At 41.6% G+C, this 17,002-nt stretch overlaps 1 protein-coding gene across 1 annotated transcript in view; it reads left to right on the plus strand.

Annotated features, from left to right (window-relative positions):
• The window catches only part of VPS41 (VPS41 subunit of HOPS complex), a 113,638-nt gene that overhangs the window by 38,578 nt on the left and 58,058 nt on the right, over window positions 1-17,002 (plus strand). Inside the window, exons 5-7 of the mRNA XM_033165151.1 lie at window positions 9,892-9,966; window positions 13,134-13,196; window positions 14,098-14,163. Coding sequence (XP_033021042.1) covers window positions 9,892-9,966; window positions 13,134-13,196; window positions 14,098-14,163 — 204 coding nt within the window. The remainder of the gene's footprint in view (window positions 1-9,891; window positions 9,967-13,133; window positions 13,197-14,097; window positions 14,164-17,002) is intronic.

Genomic DNA, 17,002 nt, shown 5'->3' on the forward strand with positions numbered 1-17,002 from the left:
TAATGCTTCGCTCCCCCCTGCCCCCACATAGCAAGGAAGTTTACTTCTATTGATTTAGGTGGAGAAATATTTTACTTCGGGTTGCACTTTCATATGCGTTAGTCTTTATCACTTCACATGTTTTGACAGGCCGTGTAAATGTTTCTGTTTATTACTCTTAACGGCATCATTTCAGTTGTCTTTGTCAGTAGCACAGAAGACAAAGCAGCGAAACGCCGACTAGACCACAGAATGGAATGTTTACGTGCTTTTGAAAATAATCTGCCAGGGTACTCTGCTTATTAACTCTGTGGGCGCAATTCAAGAAATGTTATTTTTTTTTTTTAAGAAGAATTTATTGGCATTTTTCGTAACAAATCATACACCCAAACCCACAACCACAAACACAAAACAAATACAAATATTGCCAGGATTCTTCTTCTTGTTTGCATACGTAAAAAAAAAAAAAATCTATTTCCGAATCTTGACAGTTGACTTCCCCTGCCTTTTCACCTTCGGTTTTAAATCCATAATCTTCTTTTTTTTAAACAACTTTTCTCTAAAAATTAACTTCAGTTAGAAATAAAACAATCATCTTAATCCTCTTACTTTAACATAAATCTTAACAAAATATTCTCAAAAAATCTATACTAACTTCTTCTGTCCTTTATCTTGCTGCTAATAACATAAAACCTCGAATATCTCCTTACTTATTCAAAATAAACTTAAAACTAACAACCTTCGCCCTCCGATTTCAGAATACCATGACAAACCATTTAAATTTTACATTTAATACTTTATCCCACTCCCCCTCTGTCCATTGTCCTTCTCTGTCTATCGCCGGAACCAATCTTCCAATTGTCCTCTTTTCCCATATGTCCACAGATCCAGGCACAGTTCACCTCAATCCTTGCATCGAGCATCAGGGTACCCATCTCCTCCTCTTTCGGCTCCTCCGCTTCTTTGTAGCGTTCTTCTTCTTTTTGTAAATATCTTAATTCCTTGTCCCTTGCCCCCGAGCTCACACCTCGGGGTCTGGATATAGCAAATCTTACCGTCCCGGGGCTGCCACCCCCAAAGAACGGATCATTTACTCGGAGTCGCCCTGTCATCTCTCTCCATCCTTCAAGCATCCCTTTCAACTCTTTGCCAAGGTTTCCTTCCATTGAATAAAACATTTGGAAAGCCTCCTCTGTGGGAAATGGATTTTTTTTGTTTATTACCCCACTCAAGACTTTCAGTTTCCGATTAAGCAGTTCCAGCTCCAAGACAGTAAGCCTTTCTCCATCCGTTAGTTCAGAGTTCAAGATAAGTTCAAACACAAAGTCCAACATATTGGGGGAGGGGGTGAGTGTCAAATTTCAGTTCCTGTCTCTATGTTCCTCCCTTTGTTACAATTGTTTCCCCCGTCAATCCAAATTTTCCATCGCCATTTTTCCTGAAGCCAGAGCGCAAAGACCAAAACTTTAAACGGAGATATTTTCTACAGACTTGCTCCCCAAAGGGAGATCTCAACAGTCTCACTTTTCAAAGTTCAAATACTTTGTATCCATTACTGTAGCAGCAGTCACTTAAACTGGTTATTTTCTTTCGCCCGAAGGGAGGGAGGCAGGCTTCCTTTCCTCTTCCCCCCGGGTCGTCCGAAAAACATAAAATCAAGCCATTCGAATACTCACGACCACCGGGTTCTTTAATTCCATTAAGCACAGGTAGAACTTTGACGCTCGTCCCGGGGGTGACCGCCGCATTTGCGTCCCGGTTGGGGCATGTCCCCTATAGCCCGGCTCCGTTGTCCCTTCACCCCCACTCCCCCTTTACAGGGGGAGCGAGGGAAGGGTTCAGAGCACTAATGGGCACAGCCGGGGAGCCCAGGGTGCGGGACGCTCTTCCCGCACCCCACCGGAGCCCCGCTGCAATTCAAGAAATGTTAGTTGCATTGAAGTCTCGTTGAAATCAATAGGACAAATCCCCTCCCTTTGAAACGGGTTGTTCACATTCATAGAAGCAAAGTACAGCGGCGCCGCAACTTACGCAGATTTTGCTTGCGCGGTCGCAGATTTATGCAGATTGCCAGGGAAGAAGGAGTGAGTGAAGACCTGCCTCAGAAACAGCGGAGGAATAAAAGATATGCATCGGGAACGGCGGGGTGTATGTGTGTGTGGTGGCGGAAGGAGCAATCCTTGGAGGCCTGATCCATTGCCGCTGTGCATCCTGCCGCTTGAGGCAGTCGCCTCACCTTGCCACATGGGTGGGCCGGCCTTGTCTGGAGACACTTGCGAGATCTTGCAGGGCAGTTCGTTGTGTTGTGATAAGAAAACTGGCTGCTGAACCACTGAACTACTTGCATGAAGTCACCTCCTTGCTTTGGCATATTACCTTTGGTATGTTCCCTGTTGTAGGAGCTCAGCAGAGTTAAAAGACTACGCTGTGCCAAACTCTTTAAGAGACAGGAAGCTTATTAGATAGATGTGCGTTTGCTAAATCCCAACAACCTTTTAAAAGTATTGGGGGATTTGGAAAGGATTGGCTCCTAAGAAGCTAGCATACTGCTGATTCCCATGGCTTTTCCCCTTTCCCTTAAGCTTCATTTTCTGCTTGCGCCCACCATTTTTTCCTGTGAGAAAGAGACAGGAAAATGGGTAGTTGTTTGAAAGTTGCAAGTTCTCATACCTTATGAGGTGCCTCTTTGGAGTATAGATAAAATTATATCCATTTAAATTCCAAGTTTTTATAATTCATCCTCGGAACAGTCAACTGCTCTCTAACATATGATACCCTAAGGAATTGCTGTTGGTGATCCAATATATGTTTGCCTTCAAGATCTCTTTGTTTGTTCTATAGGAAACATAATGTTTTGAGGGGTCTCGCAGCAGTGTCCTTTTGCTTTGCGTATTAGCTCTTTAGGTTTCCCAGTGGCAAAGCATTATTTTGGGAGTAGCCAGTATGGTGCCCCTCAGATGTTGTTGGGCTCCAGCTTCCCATCACCTCAGAAAGTCAGGTTTGATGAGAGTTGTAGCCCACAATATTTGGGAAGCACCATGTTGCCTAACATGGGATTATGCCATTGGCTGCACGTAGGAGTTAGGGATGTGTCTTCTCCCCACCTCACGTTGCCACTCCCAGGAATGGGGTTGGGAAAGATCTTGGCCTACATTTTTTGATGTTTCTGGAGGGATGGTGAGGGCCACTCTGCAGCAACTCCCAGTCCGCTCAGAAAAGACCGGGATGTCTTACAATACATCCAAGTGCTCTGAGAACAAAAGAAACGGCAGATTGTCGTGATTTTGTTACTGTGCTGCTGGCCTATACAGGGGGAAATAGCTTCGAATTCAGATTTGGAGCTTTTCAGAATTTGTGGCAAAAATAATAAGGCATGTAGGTGACTCCAGTTCCATTCAAGATCTCATAAATCACTTGAGGGAAAGGTTAGAGAGAGAAAAGGCTGTGTACTGTTAATGGGAGGGCTTGTGTGCTCATATGCCAAACACAACCACTTAGAATTATTCAGAGTTCTTTCATTAATAGAATGTTGTTTACATTGAGATGTTTTTCTTGTTCGGAAGTCAAAAGCAATGAAATTAAAATAGGACAGCTCTTGTTAAGTAAGGTGACATTAATGGTGGACTTGCAGCCCTTTGTTGCTATTTAAAAAGAAAGCCAGGCATGAAATCTTAAGAATAAAAAATGACATGTCAGGGAAATAACATAGTGAACAAAGCACACGAGTATGACAATCTTTTATTCCCAATGGGTGTTAAGATATTGTTGATAATGAACTTTGTATAGCTAACAGCTTTACCTCTACCAGGAAGTTGAACCTTATTCGTTTTAAAAGCCACGACAGAGTATATGATTGCTCATTATTGCATTCCTGATAGAATGCTAAATAATTCAAAGAAAATTTGTGGTGGCAATTCCTTTTTTTTAAAATAAAGGAAAGAAAAAGACATCAAATGTAGAAATAGTCTGTGTATGATTTCCTTGCTCCACCATCTAAGAACCGGCCTTTAATTACAGCCCTGGGGAAGGCCTGTCCCTCATTGCACTGAAAAGTGTAAGTGGGTTTGGAAGCTTCTGCGTAGCCCCATTCCAACTTCAAGAAATAAAGAAATGCAGACATAGAGCTATCTTATGCATCAGAAATTAAAACGAAGCAGCTGGTTCAAGTCACCTGATTTTGAAGCTGGGAATAAAAGTAGGGCTGCCACCAGCTAATGTTCAGGGTCATCCTAGGCAGGTTTACTTGCCTGCCTGCAGCTTTAGCGAATCATGTTGGGATCAGTCAGTTAATTAACTATTGCATTTGCATATGAATGAAAACTGTTGTTCTGAAGCTTGCATATGCTGGAGCAAGCATCATCCTAGAAAGAGGCATGGTTTACTGTGCGAGGGAAAAGGGGATACCTAACTTTTCAAATGGTGCTTACCATTACAGTGGTTATATATATACCGGTATACTGTATGTATGTATGTATGTATATATATATATAGAGAGAGAGAGAGAGAGAGAGAGAGAGTCTGTCTTTTATGTATTAAGGGGGCACTTACAAGATTTTAAAAATTTGCTGTTATAAGCCTCAAATTTCTATAGCATATAAAAATGACACCTGTTGATTGAACCTTAAAACTTCATCTGCCTGATAAGGTCTATAAATGTGCCAAATTTCAAACAAATCCAATTTAACTAGAGTGTTGCAAATTGGCACTTTGCCTCTTTTTACTCCCAATTTTTACATAAGCATCCCTTATTACTTAGTTATTGCATTTATCCCACATTCTTCTCCAAGGAGCTCAAGGTGGTGAACATGGTTCTCCTCCTTCTCATTTAATCTCCACAACAACCCTGTGAGGTAGGTAAGACTGAGAGACTCTGAATGACCCAAGGTCGCAAAGCAACTTCATGACCGAGTGGGGATTTAAACCCTGCTCTCTCAGGTCCTGGTGCTCTTAAGGACTATACTATACTGACTCTTTATTCCCCCCCCCCTTAAAAATTGTGACATCTAGTGATGTACTTTATTCAGACTTCTTTAAAGAAGGCATAATTTCTGAGCAGTTGTTAGTTTATTTACAGTCACCATACCCCGTGGTTTATCAGTAGTGGCGCCCTCCCTGTGGAACACCTCCCATCAGATGTCAAGGAAATAAGCAACTGTCTGACTTTCAGAAGACACCTGAAGGCAGCCCAGTTTAGGGATGTTTTTAATGTTTGATGTTGTATTGTGCTTTTAATTTTGTTGGGAGCCGCCCAGAGTGGCTAGGGAAAACCAGCTAGATGGATGGGGTATTATTATTATTATTACTAACTAGCTGACCCGGCCATGCGTTGCTGTGGGTTTTTTTTTTTTGGTTTTTTTAAATTCTCCTGACCCCGAGAGTATTCTTCCCTGTCCCTTTAGAGCAGGGGTCAGCAACCTTTTTCAGCCGTGGGCCGGTCCACTTTCCCTCAGACCATGTGGTGTGCCGGACTATATTTTGGGGGGGGGAAATGAACTAATTCCTATGCCCCACAAATAACCCAGAGATGCATTTTACATAAAAGAACACATTCTACTCATGTAAAAACACCAGGCATGCGAAGCTGCAGCGGCCATTTTAGGTGAGGGCACTGACAACCTTAAAGAGCATTCTCCCCTACCCCAGTCCCAAAATTACCCAGTCCCAAAATAACGCACCCCAGCGACACAATCCCCTCAGAGCTGGTCTTACTCAGTGCAACCTCTCAGGCATGCCTCCTGCTCCGTGTTTTTTTTTTCTTGGCACATGCGAAGCTGCGGCGGCCATTTTAGGTGAGGGCAAAGGCATTGTTGCTCTGGACAGGTCTGATGACGTCAGCAGGCAATCCGCCTTTCTATTGGATGCTATTGGAGTCTTCATTCCTTTTGCTGGTGAGGTATAATAGGTGCACCATTTTTTTGGCCTTTACTCTATATTTTAGGCATGACAGGTGTGTGGTTTTTTAAAATTTTTATTATGCTAGATCCTTCCCCCATGGTCATGTTACGCTTTGTCCTAAATTTGATGTGATTTGGTCCAGTGGTTACGGAGCAAGGTGCTGTCGGACGCGCACGCAATGGGAACATTTATATATAGTGATAGTGATTAAACACGCTGATTTTCTCCCCCCCCCCCCGACTGGCGATATATCCAAAGTCATGCACTGTGCCCCCATGGTAGATGAATGATCAAAGCTGTTGACTTTCCGATCATCTCACTGATCACTTTGTTTTGAGGAAAATCTTTGGGATCAATTACTGTTTTCAGATACATTTGCATATATGATAAAATGTTGTGCCTAGGCTGCGATGGGATTAGCTGAGATTTTTTTCTAGTGGGTTAGTCAGCAGGTCCCTCCTGTAATGAAATGTGGTTTGCCATAATTGCAATTGAGCAGTAGTCTGCTTTTCACACCCCTAATCTGTGTGCTGCATGCTTGTTAACCATGGCTAAAAGGCATGAAGTCACACAGTCAACTTTTTAAAACGTTCAGAATTCTAGCTCGCAAATATTGCCTCTCTCCCAGAAATGGAGTCAAATCCAGCCTTAATGTTTGTTATTCATTCTGCCTCCCATCCACGGGGATGCAGCATTTGTGAAAGAATCAATTATCCATTTGTTAGTCAGAGGAGCTTTACAAATTATACATTAGCAGATTGATTTCTCAGGTTCACCGTTGAGGGACTGACACTATGAGGTGGGATGATGGTGATGAGCATCTGGGGAAAAAAGAAGTTGCCACACAGTTAAAAGAGGCTCTTTGAATGGCCATGAATTTATTCCTAATTGAAGAGCTGACATAATCCATACTAAGTGTATTTATTTCAAGCATTTTACATTAGGTAATTGATTATCACACAGGCTGTATTTTGCAAGTGGAAGCTTTTCTTCAAATTTGGGGTTTTGTAGAAAGCTTTTCTTATCAGATACTTACTGGCCTCCTCCCCTGCAAAACGCACAAACCATTTCTCCTGAACTTTCCCCCTCCTATTAAAGTTACATTTTTGTTCTAATAGTGTCAGCCTGACGATATTGATTTCTTTTGAACAGTCAAACTTATATTGTCCAGAATCCCAAACAGGTCTCCTTCAGAAATAAAACTGCAGCTAATGGGAATTCAAGTGAGGGACGTTTATTCCTCTCTGACACAACTTTCAAGACTTTCTTAATGAAAACCTGATTTTTGTCCTCAGGTTAATCACCTAACTCCTAAAGTTCTTTAGAGAGGGAACTTACTCAGCTAATTTCCAGTCTTATTGTTCATTGCTTTTATGCTTAATACTTGGTATAATGCAGGCACGTCCAACAGGTAGATCGTAATCTACTGGTAGATCACTGGACGTCTGTGGTAGATCACTGGTAGATCACTGGCTCCCCCAAAGAAGCTCAACAACTTTGGCTCCCCTAAAAAAAAGTTCATTTTTTTGCCCTGCACCTCAACAACTTTGACCTGAACCCCCCAAAAGGGGGTAGATCACTGCCAGTTTTTAATTCTGTAAGTAGATCACAGTCTCTTGGGAATTGGCCACCCCTGAATGTAATATTCACATTGCTGCAGTGCAAAATCTGAATCCTCTGAACACTACTGTGACTAATCTCACTTTGGGACCTGCCTGCTCATGCGAGTGGGAGCTGCTTTGGCTAGAGTGATGTTCAGCCCTCCACAAATCTGCTCATGTGAGCAGTTGTAATGGAGGCACAAACTGGCAAGATTTCCCCAACCATTTTCTGAATTCAAGTGAGCGCCTGATTAATTGTTAGACCTGACTCACTGCGATGCAATGATGACGGTAATTGCTGTTCACTTGCCACGAACAGGTAGACATCTCTGCAGGGCAGCAAGGTGTAATGGAAGAGACATAACCCAGGGGTCAGCAAACTCTTTTTCAGCAGGGGGCCGATCCACTGTCCCTCAGACCTTGTGGGGGGCCGGACTATATTTTGAAAAAGGAAAAAAATGAACGAATTCCTATGCCCCACAAATAACCCAGAGATGCATTTTAAATAAAAGCACACATTCTACTCATGTAAAAACACGCTGATTCCTGGACCATCCACGGGCCAGATTTAGAAGGCAATTGGGCCGGATCTGGCCCCCGGGCCTTAGTTTGCCTACCCATGGACATAACCCTTCACAGCTCTTCAGTGTAGTGATGGCTGCCACCAGCAGAAAATATTCCATATTATCAAGCTCCCTAGGAACTTAGGCTATAGTCTGTGACATATTAGCAGCATAAAGACTTCGGGCAGGCTTGCAAATAATTACTCTTCTGGTCACCAGCTTCTTTGTGACTAGGCATAGAAGGCTTATAGAAGGCTTCCCACCCCAATTTATGTCACAAGATGAGTAGACCTATTTGCCCACCTGACCTCTGGGACACCCTTATCCTTGCTTTCTTGGGCTGTTTGAAAATTGGCATTCCATGGAATCCTTAGAAGCATATCAGGGATACTTCTGTGAGAAGACAAGGAATGGCAGACAACCTTGCCAACTACTGCCAATGTTATATTGTAACATGCAGTGCCAAAGGCATTCTAGGTGAAATTATAATTATAATTATTATTGATGTGTTTGCCACCCAGGGCTCCATCAGGAGGAACAGTGGGATCTAAATTGACTTGAGTAGATAATCTATTATAATATGCCCCAGAATTCTTTGTAATGTGCAGTGGACATATGAATAGGAATGATGTACCCCAAACTTTTATATGCCTGTTGTCTTTGTCCATGGAGTTTTCTTGGCAGGGATACTGGAGTGGCTTGCCGGTTCCTCCTCCAGGTGGATTACATTTAGTCTAAACTCTCCACTATGACCTGTCCATCTTGGGTGGCCCTGCATGGCATAGTTCATAGCTTCCCTGAGTTATTCAAGCCCCTTCTCCACGACAAGGCAGTGATCCGTGAAGCATTTTAAAAAGCAGAGACATCACCTTGCCGACAAAGGTCCATAAAGTTAAAGCTATGGTTTTCCCAGTAGTGATGTATGGAAGTGAGAGCTGGACCATAAAGAAGGCTGATCGCCGAAGAATTGGTGGTTTTGAATTATGGTGCTGGACTGCAAGAAGATCAAACTTATCCATCCTTAAAGAAATCAGCCCTGAGTGCTCACTGGAAGGACAGATCCTGAAGTTGAGGCGCCAGTACTTTGGCCACCTCATGAGAAGAGAAGACTCCCTGTAAAAGACCCTGATGTTGGGAAAGATGGAGGGCACAAGGAGAAGGGGATGACATGGGATAAGATGGTTGGACAGTGTTCTCGAAGCGACTAGCATGAGTTTGGCCAAACTGCGGAAGGCAGTGAAAGATAGGCGTGCCTGGCGTGCTCTGGTCCATGGGGTCACGAAGAGTCGGACACGACTGAACGACTGAACAACAACAACCCCAAACTACTGAGATTGTTTCAGGATATTTAACCAAATTTTAAAAGTCAAATTTAAAACTACTTAATTTTACTTAATAGTGGCTACCGAGTCTTTCATATGTTTTATGTGCTTGAAATATGGCTGGATTACCAATGTTTTATGGATGGTTCTCTCTCTCTCTTCCCCCCCCCCCAATGATTTTATTGTCTAAATTACGCCAATAGGGAAAACATTCTGGGAAGATAGTAAGTCTGAACACTACTGCCAAACAGCAGCAATACTAGTTATCTTTTGTAGTCTGCCCAGGAGCTGCACACACACACACACACACACACACACCTTGTTCTTCCTTTTGTTAGCAGTCCCAGGCAGGCAGCAAAACCAGGCTGAGCTTCTGATGAACCACTACATGTGACTAGTGGGAGGCATTTAATTTGGTGGATTGTTAGTACTGTACACCTGGTTTTTGTATTGGGTGGGAGATGGAAGCAACTTCTGCATTGTGCATTCTAAAGTGTTTTCTCTCTCTCCCCCCCCCCAAACTTTTAACAGAGTCCAGTTAAGATAAATCAGATTAGCCTGGATGAAAGTGGAGAGCACATGGGCGTTTGCTCTGAAGATGGCAAGGTATGACAAAATGTTCACTTTCCCACATTTAGCATGAAATGGTGATATGCCACTTTTCAAGTCGTCAGGAGATCTCTGTACAGCGAAGTCCTAGAACAACGGCACCTGGATCTTGTGTTTTAGTACCTGACTCACTTACCAAAAAAAACAAACACCCTCATAATTAAAGTCAAATATATTTGGCCCAAATGTGCCTAAGGAAAAGTAATTACAAGAAATGTCAATAATGTTACTGGTATTAAACTGATTAACAGCCGTGGCACAGGGACTTGTCACTGTAATCATTACTACTGTGCCAGTTATACTTCACTGAGTAGTCTGATGTTCCTGCAAGACAGTAGCTTAATGCTTCTCTGCTATAAATCCACAAAATTGGATTTTTGTGGGCAAGATTTCTTTGGGCTGGTGGTTTTGGTTCTGGTTGTTTTTTTTAAAAAGCACCTTATGATTGTTTCCTCAGAAATCTTTTGATAAGCAGTCATAGTTTATCAGAGGACTATAGTGCCTTGCAGTTGCTCCTTTAAACAAATGTGAAATCAATACATATAATACATGTACAGTTTCCTTAAAAATGTGGCACCTTCTTCCTCGACTGGGGACATACATCATTTTGTGTACCGCACAGCTAACAATTAGCATTGTTTTCCTGGAATGTTAAGAGCTGTGACATTTTAGTGATTTTGATGATCGATTTCCCCACTTATTAGAATGTCTTTGTTCATTTGTTTGCTTTTAAGACCATGGCAGTCTTTGCTAATATTGGTTGTGATAATAAAATTCCAAATCGTAACCTATTCAGGATGCTTTTTCTGGGAATAATGCTGTTAGCAGGCACAGTGTATTAATGTCATTTCCCAAGATCCATCTCACTTAACTGGATAGAACACTATTTGTTACTAATCGCATTCTTAGGCAGGATTTTTAGGAACAGTAAACTAAAATAAATACTGAAGTATATATATTTTTCTTCCCACAGGAGCAAAAAGTAGTAAACTCGTTTAATCTGTGCTTTTAGTGAGTGAATAAATGCCATAAATAAGTTTACGGTTCCCTGTGTGTTGTCCTCCGAAGAAATCTTGATGTTACAATAATTGGCACAATAATTGAGATACTATTGCTGGTAAAAGAGGTGGTAGAATTTTATAACCAGTGCGAGGGGCTCTTAAGAGTAATGCAGTTGTCTTGGCAAGAGAAGACAGAAGCCAATAATTGTATACAATAATCAAAAGTGATGTGCTTACATATTCAAGAAGTAAAGTTTTGGTGTGATTTGATGTATTTAGATTACAAAAATATTTTTTTTTTTGCAGTTGAGACTGGCTGTGCATTTGCACACTGAAGGCTCAACACAAGCTTGGGAGGGCAGGCAGGGGTTCCGACTGACATACATTTTAGTACTCCAGGTTTATTCATTTAGTTTTGATAGTTATAGCTCACCTTTCCAACCACACTGAGACGCTCAAGTTGACTAGAAGCCGTGTATTTTTAAGAACAACCAGACAATGAGCTAAGAACAAAAGGTATGAAAGAACACAGCAGATTTAGGAGCCAGCCATACCATAAGCCCGCAGAATTAAAAGTGTTTTGGTGTAGCATCCAAAGGCCATAGCTGAAAGAGTCAGGCTGAACTCAACAGAAGGTTTCACACCCTGGACTCCCCTGGAACCTTGCCCGTTGTGTCTCTCATGGTGTCAGGAAATAATAATAATAATAATAATAATAATAATAATAATAATAATAATAATAATAATAATAATTTATTTACACCCCACCCATCTGGCTGGGTTTCCCCAGCCACTCTGGGCGGCTTCCAACAGAATATTAAAATACAATCGTCTATTAAGCATTAAAAGTTTCCCTAAACAGGGAAAGTCCAGAAGATCTGAGTGAACAGGCAGGCACTTGTGGGAGGAGATAATTTGGCACCAAGCTGCTGACAGTGTTAAAGGTAACATGCTTGGAAATAAACGGAAAGCCAGTGCAGATGGAATAGCAGTGGAATAATACACTCCACAAAACTGCCTATAGTGTAGTTGCAGCATTTTGGACCAACTGAGGTTTCAGAACTTGGATATGATTGTGGGTATTTTTGCACAAAGACCCATGAGTCTTTCTGCGCTGTATTATTCCTGCTATGCATACAGGAACATGTGAATGCCTTTTCACATTTTCCAGTTTCCACACTGTTCTAAACCCTTTGGCAGAATGGTAGGATGTTTGTTTAGCTCCTTTAATTCTTTCAGCCACCCTGTGAAATAGATGAGGCTAAGGGACAGTGTTCTCGAAGCAACTAGCATGAGTTTAGCCAACCTGCAGGAGGCAGTGAAAGATAGGCGTGCCTGGCGTGCTCCGGTCCATGGGGTCACGAAGAGTCGGACATGACTGAACGACTGAACAACAACAAAGGGATAGTGATTTGCCCAAGATTGAGCACTCTTGGATTGAGATGGGTTTGCAACTGCCCCAGCAATCCTAATTCAATGTTTTATCCTGCTGAATTAGTAACTTGGGAAACAGGAGGTGTTGCGAAAAGGGGTAGTTTCTTTTACAGCACATTTCTTACTATGCATTTGGGGGGCCTGTCATTCAGATATTCACCACTGTATTATCTCAACATTTAAAAGCTTTGCTTGGCAGTTATTAGGGACAAACGTATGATATGATGATATGACTGAAATGTAACTGGGAGTATTCCACAAGGTAAATCTGTTAGCATTTAGCACCCTTGAAGATGCATTTTAAAACATAATGAAAATATGTATAATGGTAGAAAATAATAGAAGGTAATAGAAGGTTTCCATTTATGTTCTATTTATTGTAATAATGGGAAAAAATTCCTGTTTTAGTCAGGTGGTTATCAATTCAATAAAAGTGTTTGGCATAAAGCGCGGAGAGTCCTTTGTCCTTCTGGTGGTTCTACCAGCTTAATTGCGTAGAAGCACTTTCATGTTTCCATTAAATACTTTAATGGAATCAAGCAAAGCTTCGGATAATTTTAAACTATTACAGTGTGCTGCAAATGTATTTGTTTTTGGGTTTGTTTGTTTTTAAAAAACCCAAACTATGATGTATTTGCTGTTGCCATTTATACTCACCTTTTGACTTCTGAAGTGGGATAAATAATAGACAATTTAATATGATTTTAAAAGCATGTCCTTTAATTTCAGGTGCAGGTTTTTGGATTGTACACAGGGGAAGAATTCCACGAAACATTTGATTGCCCAATTAAAGTAAGAGCTTAGTTAAGTCTTAACAAATGTGATATTGTTACATTCAGCAAATCGTCATGGCCGTTTCTTTTCTCCCAAAAAAGAAAAAGAATACATCATAGATTTCATTCAGAAATTTCGATATGAACAATGATGGTGTTCCTTCATGATTCCTCTGCAAAGCAGAGGGATTTGTCCTCTTTGTGCTTGCTTTTTAGGTCCATGGGCACATTTGGAATTTAGAGGGAGGCTGTGGGCGCCACCCTCCTCTGCTCACTTATCCCCACCGTCCCCCAGATCAACCTGCCCCACAGAAAGGTAGAAGGGCAGAGCACAAATGCACACAAATGTTTCCTTTCCAAGGGATGTGGGTCAAAGTCAGATCCAATGGAATAATCTGTGCCTTGACAAGCCAAAGAAAGCAACAATGAGAAGCAAATCACAAGCCAACAATATGTGATAATTCTGCAAAAGCAAACTAGCTGATGGGTGTAGAATTTCATTTAAGATAGTATGTGGGGTTATAGTAAGTAGGATCATGGACTCTGTACTGGAATAATTGTGGGGTCTTTTCTGTGCTGGCTACTCACTTGTGGGATGTTCTCCCCAGGGAGGCTCGCCTGGTGCCTTCATTACATATCTTTTGGTGCCGGCCAAAAATACTTTTCTATAACCAGGCCTTCGATTTATTAAACAATCTATGTTAAAATGTGTGTTGGGGGGTATTGTTTTTCTTTGTTTGTTATTATATGCATCTTTGTTTGTTTAGATTGTAAACTGCCCTGTGATCTTTGGATGAAGGGCAGTATAGAAATTTAATGACTAATAATAATAATAATTATACCTAAATAATTCTGCAGCTCCTAAAACCACACAAGAATGATATCAATAATAACACATAGTTTTCCTTCTCTATGTTCAGATTGTCGCTGTTCACCCTCAGTTTCTGAGATCACACTGCAAGCAGTTTGTAACTGGAGGGAACAAAGTAAGTTTCTCATGTCATAATACTGTGCACATATCCCCCCCCCCAAATCAGGTAATTCAGGGATGCTTTCAAAGGAAAATTATGGGGAGATAAAACACAGGTAAAGGTAAAGGGACCCCTGACCATTAGGTCCATTCGTGTCCAACTCTGGGGTTGTGGTGCTCATCTCGCTTTACTGGCCGAGGGAGCCGGCATAGAGCTTCCGGGTCATGTGGCCAGCATGACTAAGCCGCTTCTGGCGAACCAGAGCAGCGCACGGAAATGCCGTTTACCTTCCGGCTGGAGCGGTACCTATTTATCTACTTGCACTTTGACGTGCTTTCGAACTGCTAGGTGGGCAGGAGCAGGGACTGAGCAACAGGAGCTCACCCCATTGCGAGGATTCGAACCGCCGACCTTCTGATCAGCAAGCCCTAGGCTCTGTGGTTTAACCCACAGCGCCACCCGTGTCCCCTAAAACACAGGTACCAGCATCTATTTCCCCCTTGGCAAAACTACTATGCCTAATTGCCAAACATGGAAGAGTTGAAAGCTGATTCAACAGAAGAGGTGGCCCTGCACCCTTCTCTGATCTATCCTTTTCTTACTTTTACTGTTTTGCTGTTCGTCATGCTGCTCCCCCATCTCTCTGCCTTGCTCTCAGAAGGGGAACTGGATCTGCCTCAGAGCACCGCAACCTGGGATAGGTGGCATGGAAGGGTATCTGCCCTACTCTGCCAGTTTCTGAAGCATTTGACCCAAGCCCATAGTTTGTTTTGCTCCAGACAAACCGTGAACTGCAAAGTTTGTTCTTAGTTTACACGCTACAGCTTCTCTGGGGGAAACAAGCCATGAGCATGGGGTTGGACCTAACACAGAGCCATAGGATGGCTTAACTCTGATAAGTGTAGTGGCAGCCGGGATGGGAGGGGTTCAGTGGCTGTGAGCCCACACATTTGTTTATTTGCTCTAAGTCATGGTTTGGACGAGTGTTATGTGTCATTTACCTGGGCTGAGATTTCAGTCTCAGTGAACAGGAAACTGGACAAATACTTTGTATTTTCCAAAAGCTGAGAATAGCGTGAACTTTTGGAAATGTGTTATTTGAATTGATTTTTAGCAGAATTCACATTAAGGAATGCAGGCTTTTTTAGTTTTCCAAAAGCTGGTGTCATTTTCCCATCAAAACTTCCCAAATTTTAAAAATCCCTCCAAATTAAGGAAGCATAGCCCTAAATATTTAAGGCGATAATAAGGCTGTGATCTATTTTCTCAGAATGAATTCCCACAGAATTGACTGAGGCTTGTTTTCTGGAGGTTTTGTTGCTTAGGATGGCATCCCATGATTTGTTAAAAATAAACCGAACTTAAAACTTTTATTTGTGCTATAACACTATGAGTGCAAATATGTTGAACTTTGGGCTGCAGAAAATTGTGACCATGATTACTTTTTACTGGTCCTTGGCCTTTTAAATGTATAAATGGCATAGTGTGTTCAGAGTTAATTAAAGGGGTGGGTGAGATTTAACATCATAAAAAGATTTTTGAAAAGTCTGATCAGTAACAAGAATCCAATTTACACAGTTTGCCTGTAATTACACAATGAATGCATTTCTGGGTTTCAGAAATAATGGTTAGTTCACTTATTACAGGGATGTTACACTAAAAAAAGTACAAGAGCACCAATAGGGTTGTTTCAGTGATAAAATGAGATAAGCCTACCTGTGCTAACCCGAGCTTCATGGAACCAAAAAATGACAAATAATTCTCACCCTTGCCACTTTAACATTCTTTAACATTCTACTGTTTTGCTGCAAGCTAGTATGGAGAGTGGTTGACTCTGCTTTCAGTGTCTGTTTAGAGCTCGCTGTGATGTCACACTGAATGCAAAGCACTTTTGAGTAAAACTGAATTGCGAAATGATGCACGTCTAAAAAGTGTACCACCAACATGAAAAGTTTGGGAAGCTGTGTTTTACAGTATTCAACTGAAACAGGAATATTGTTAATCATCAGATTAACAGTATCATCAGATGTTGAACTCAATGCTTGCTCTTTGACCAAAACGACTGTTTCCTGATATTGCTTTCTTTTGTGGCACCGAACAATATATGCTCTTGAAAGGCTCTTGAAAGGTGTAGCAGAAACGGTGATCTTCTTTGGCCGATAGGTATGTTACTAACTAACAGAACCCTTTCTTGCCCATTTCACACTGCAATTAAGTTCAGCAAGTTTTGAATGGAACACTTGGCAGAAGATGACAACCCTGCAATAATAATACATTGTAAATAACAGGGCATCCCCAGCCCAGGAGGGTGGTGGAGCTTTGAGGCAAGAAGGAAAGACAAATAGTGCTATTGTAGGCCATAACCTTTTGCCTTTAAAAGAGGGTCTAATCTTAAAAAATAACAGGGTGAAAGCTTGCTAAATGAAAGTGGGAAAGCTGAAATAAAGGTGTTCTTTGGTTAACCCTTAAAGAGCTGCCACATTTTCCAACCTGCCAGCTTAAATGAATCCGGAACTTAAGAGAGTGCAAACGCACCAATATTACCTAGAGGTTTAAAAATTCCAAAAGAAAATGAAAGGATATATAACTTTCCAGATAAACTGTTGAACACTGCCCATACTTCTAAATAGTTTAAACTTATGGGTTAAACCCGAATATAGTGTCATTAAAAAATCTGTTTCAGTGTATCTGAAGAAGTGTGCTTGCACATGAAAGCTCATACCAAGAACAAACTTAGTTGGTCTCTAAGGTGCTACTGGAAGGATTTTTTTTTTTTGACTATGGCAGACCAACACGGCTACCTACCTGTAACTGGAATTTAAAAATTGGTAAAACCTGACAGAAGAAAATGATT

The sequence above is a fragment of the Lacerta agilis genome, chromosome 12 (assembly GCF_009819535.1).
Source record: "Lacerta agilis isolate rLacAgi1 chromosome 12, rLacAgi1.pri, whole genome shotgun sequence".
Taxonomy (NCBI): Eukaryota; Metazoa; Chordata; class Lepidosauria; order Squamata; family Lacertidae; genus Lacerta; species Lacerta agilis.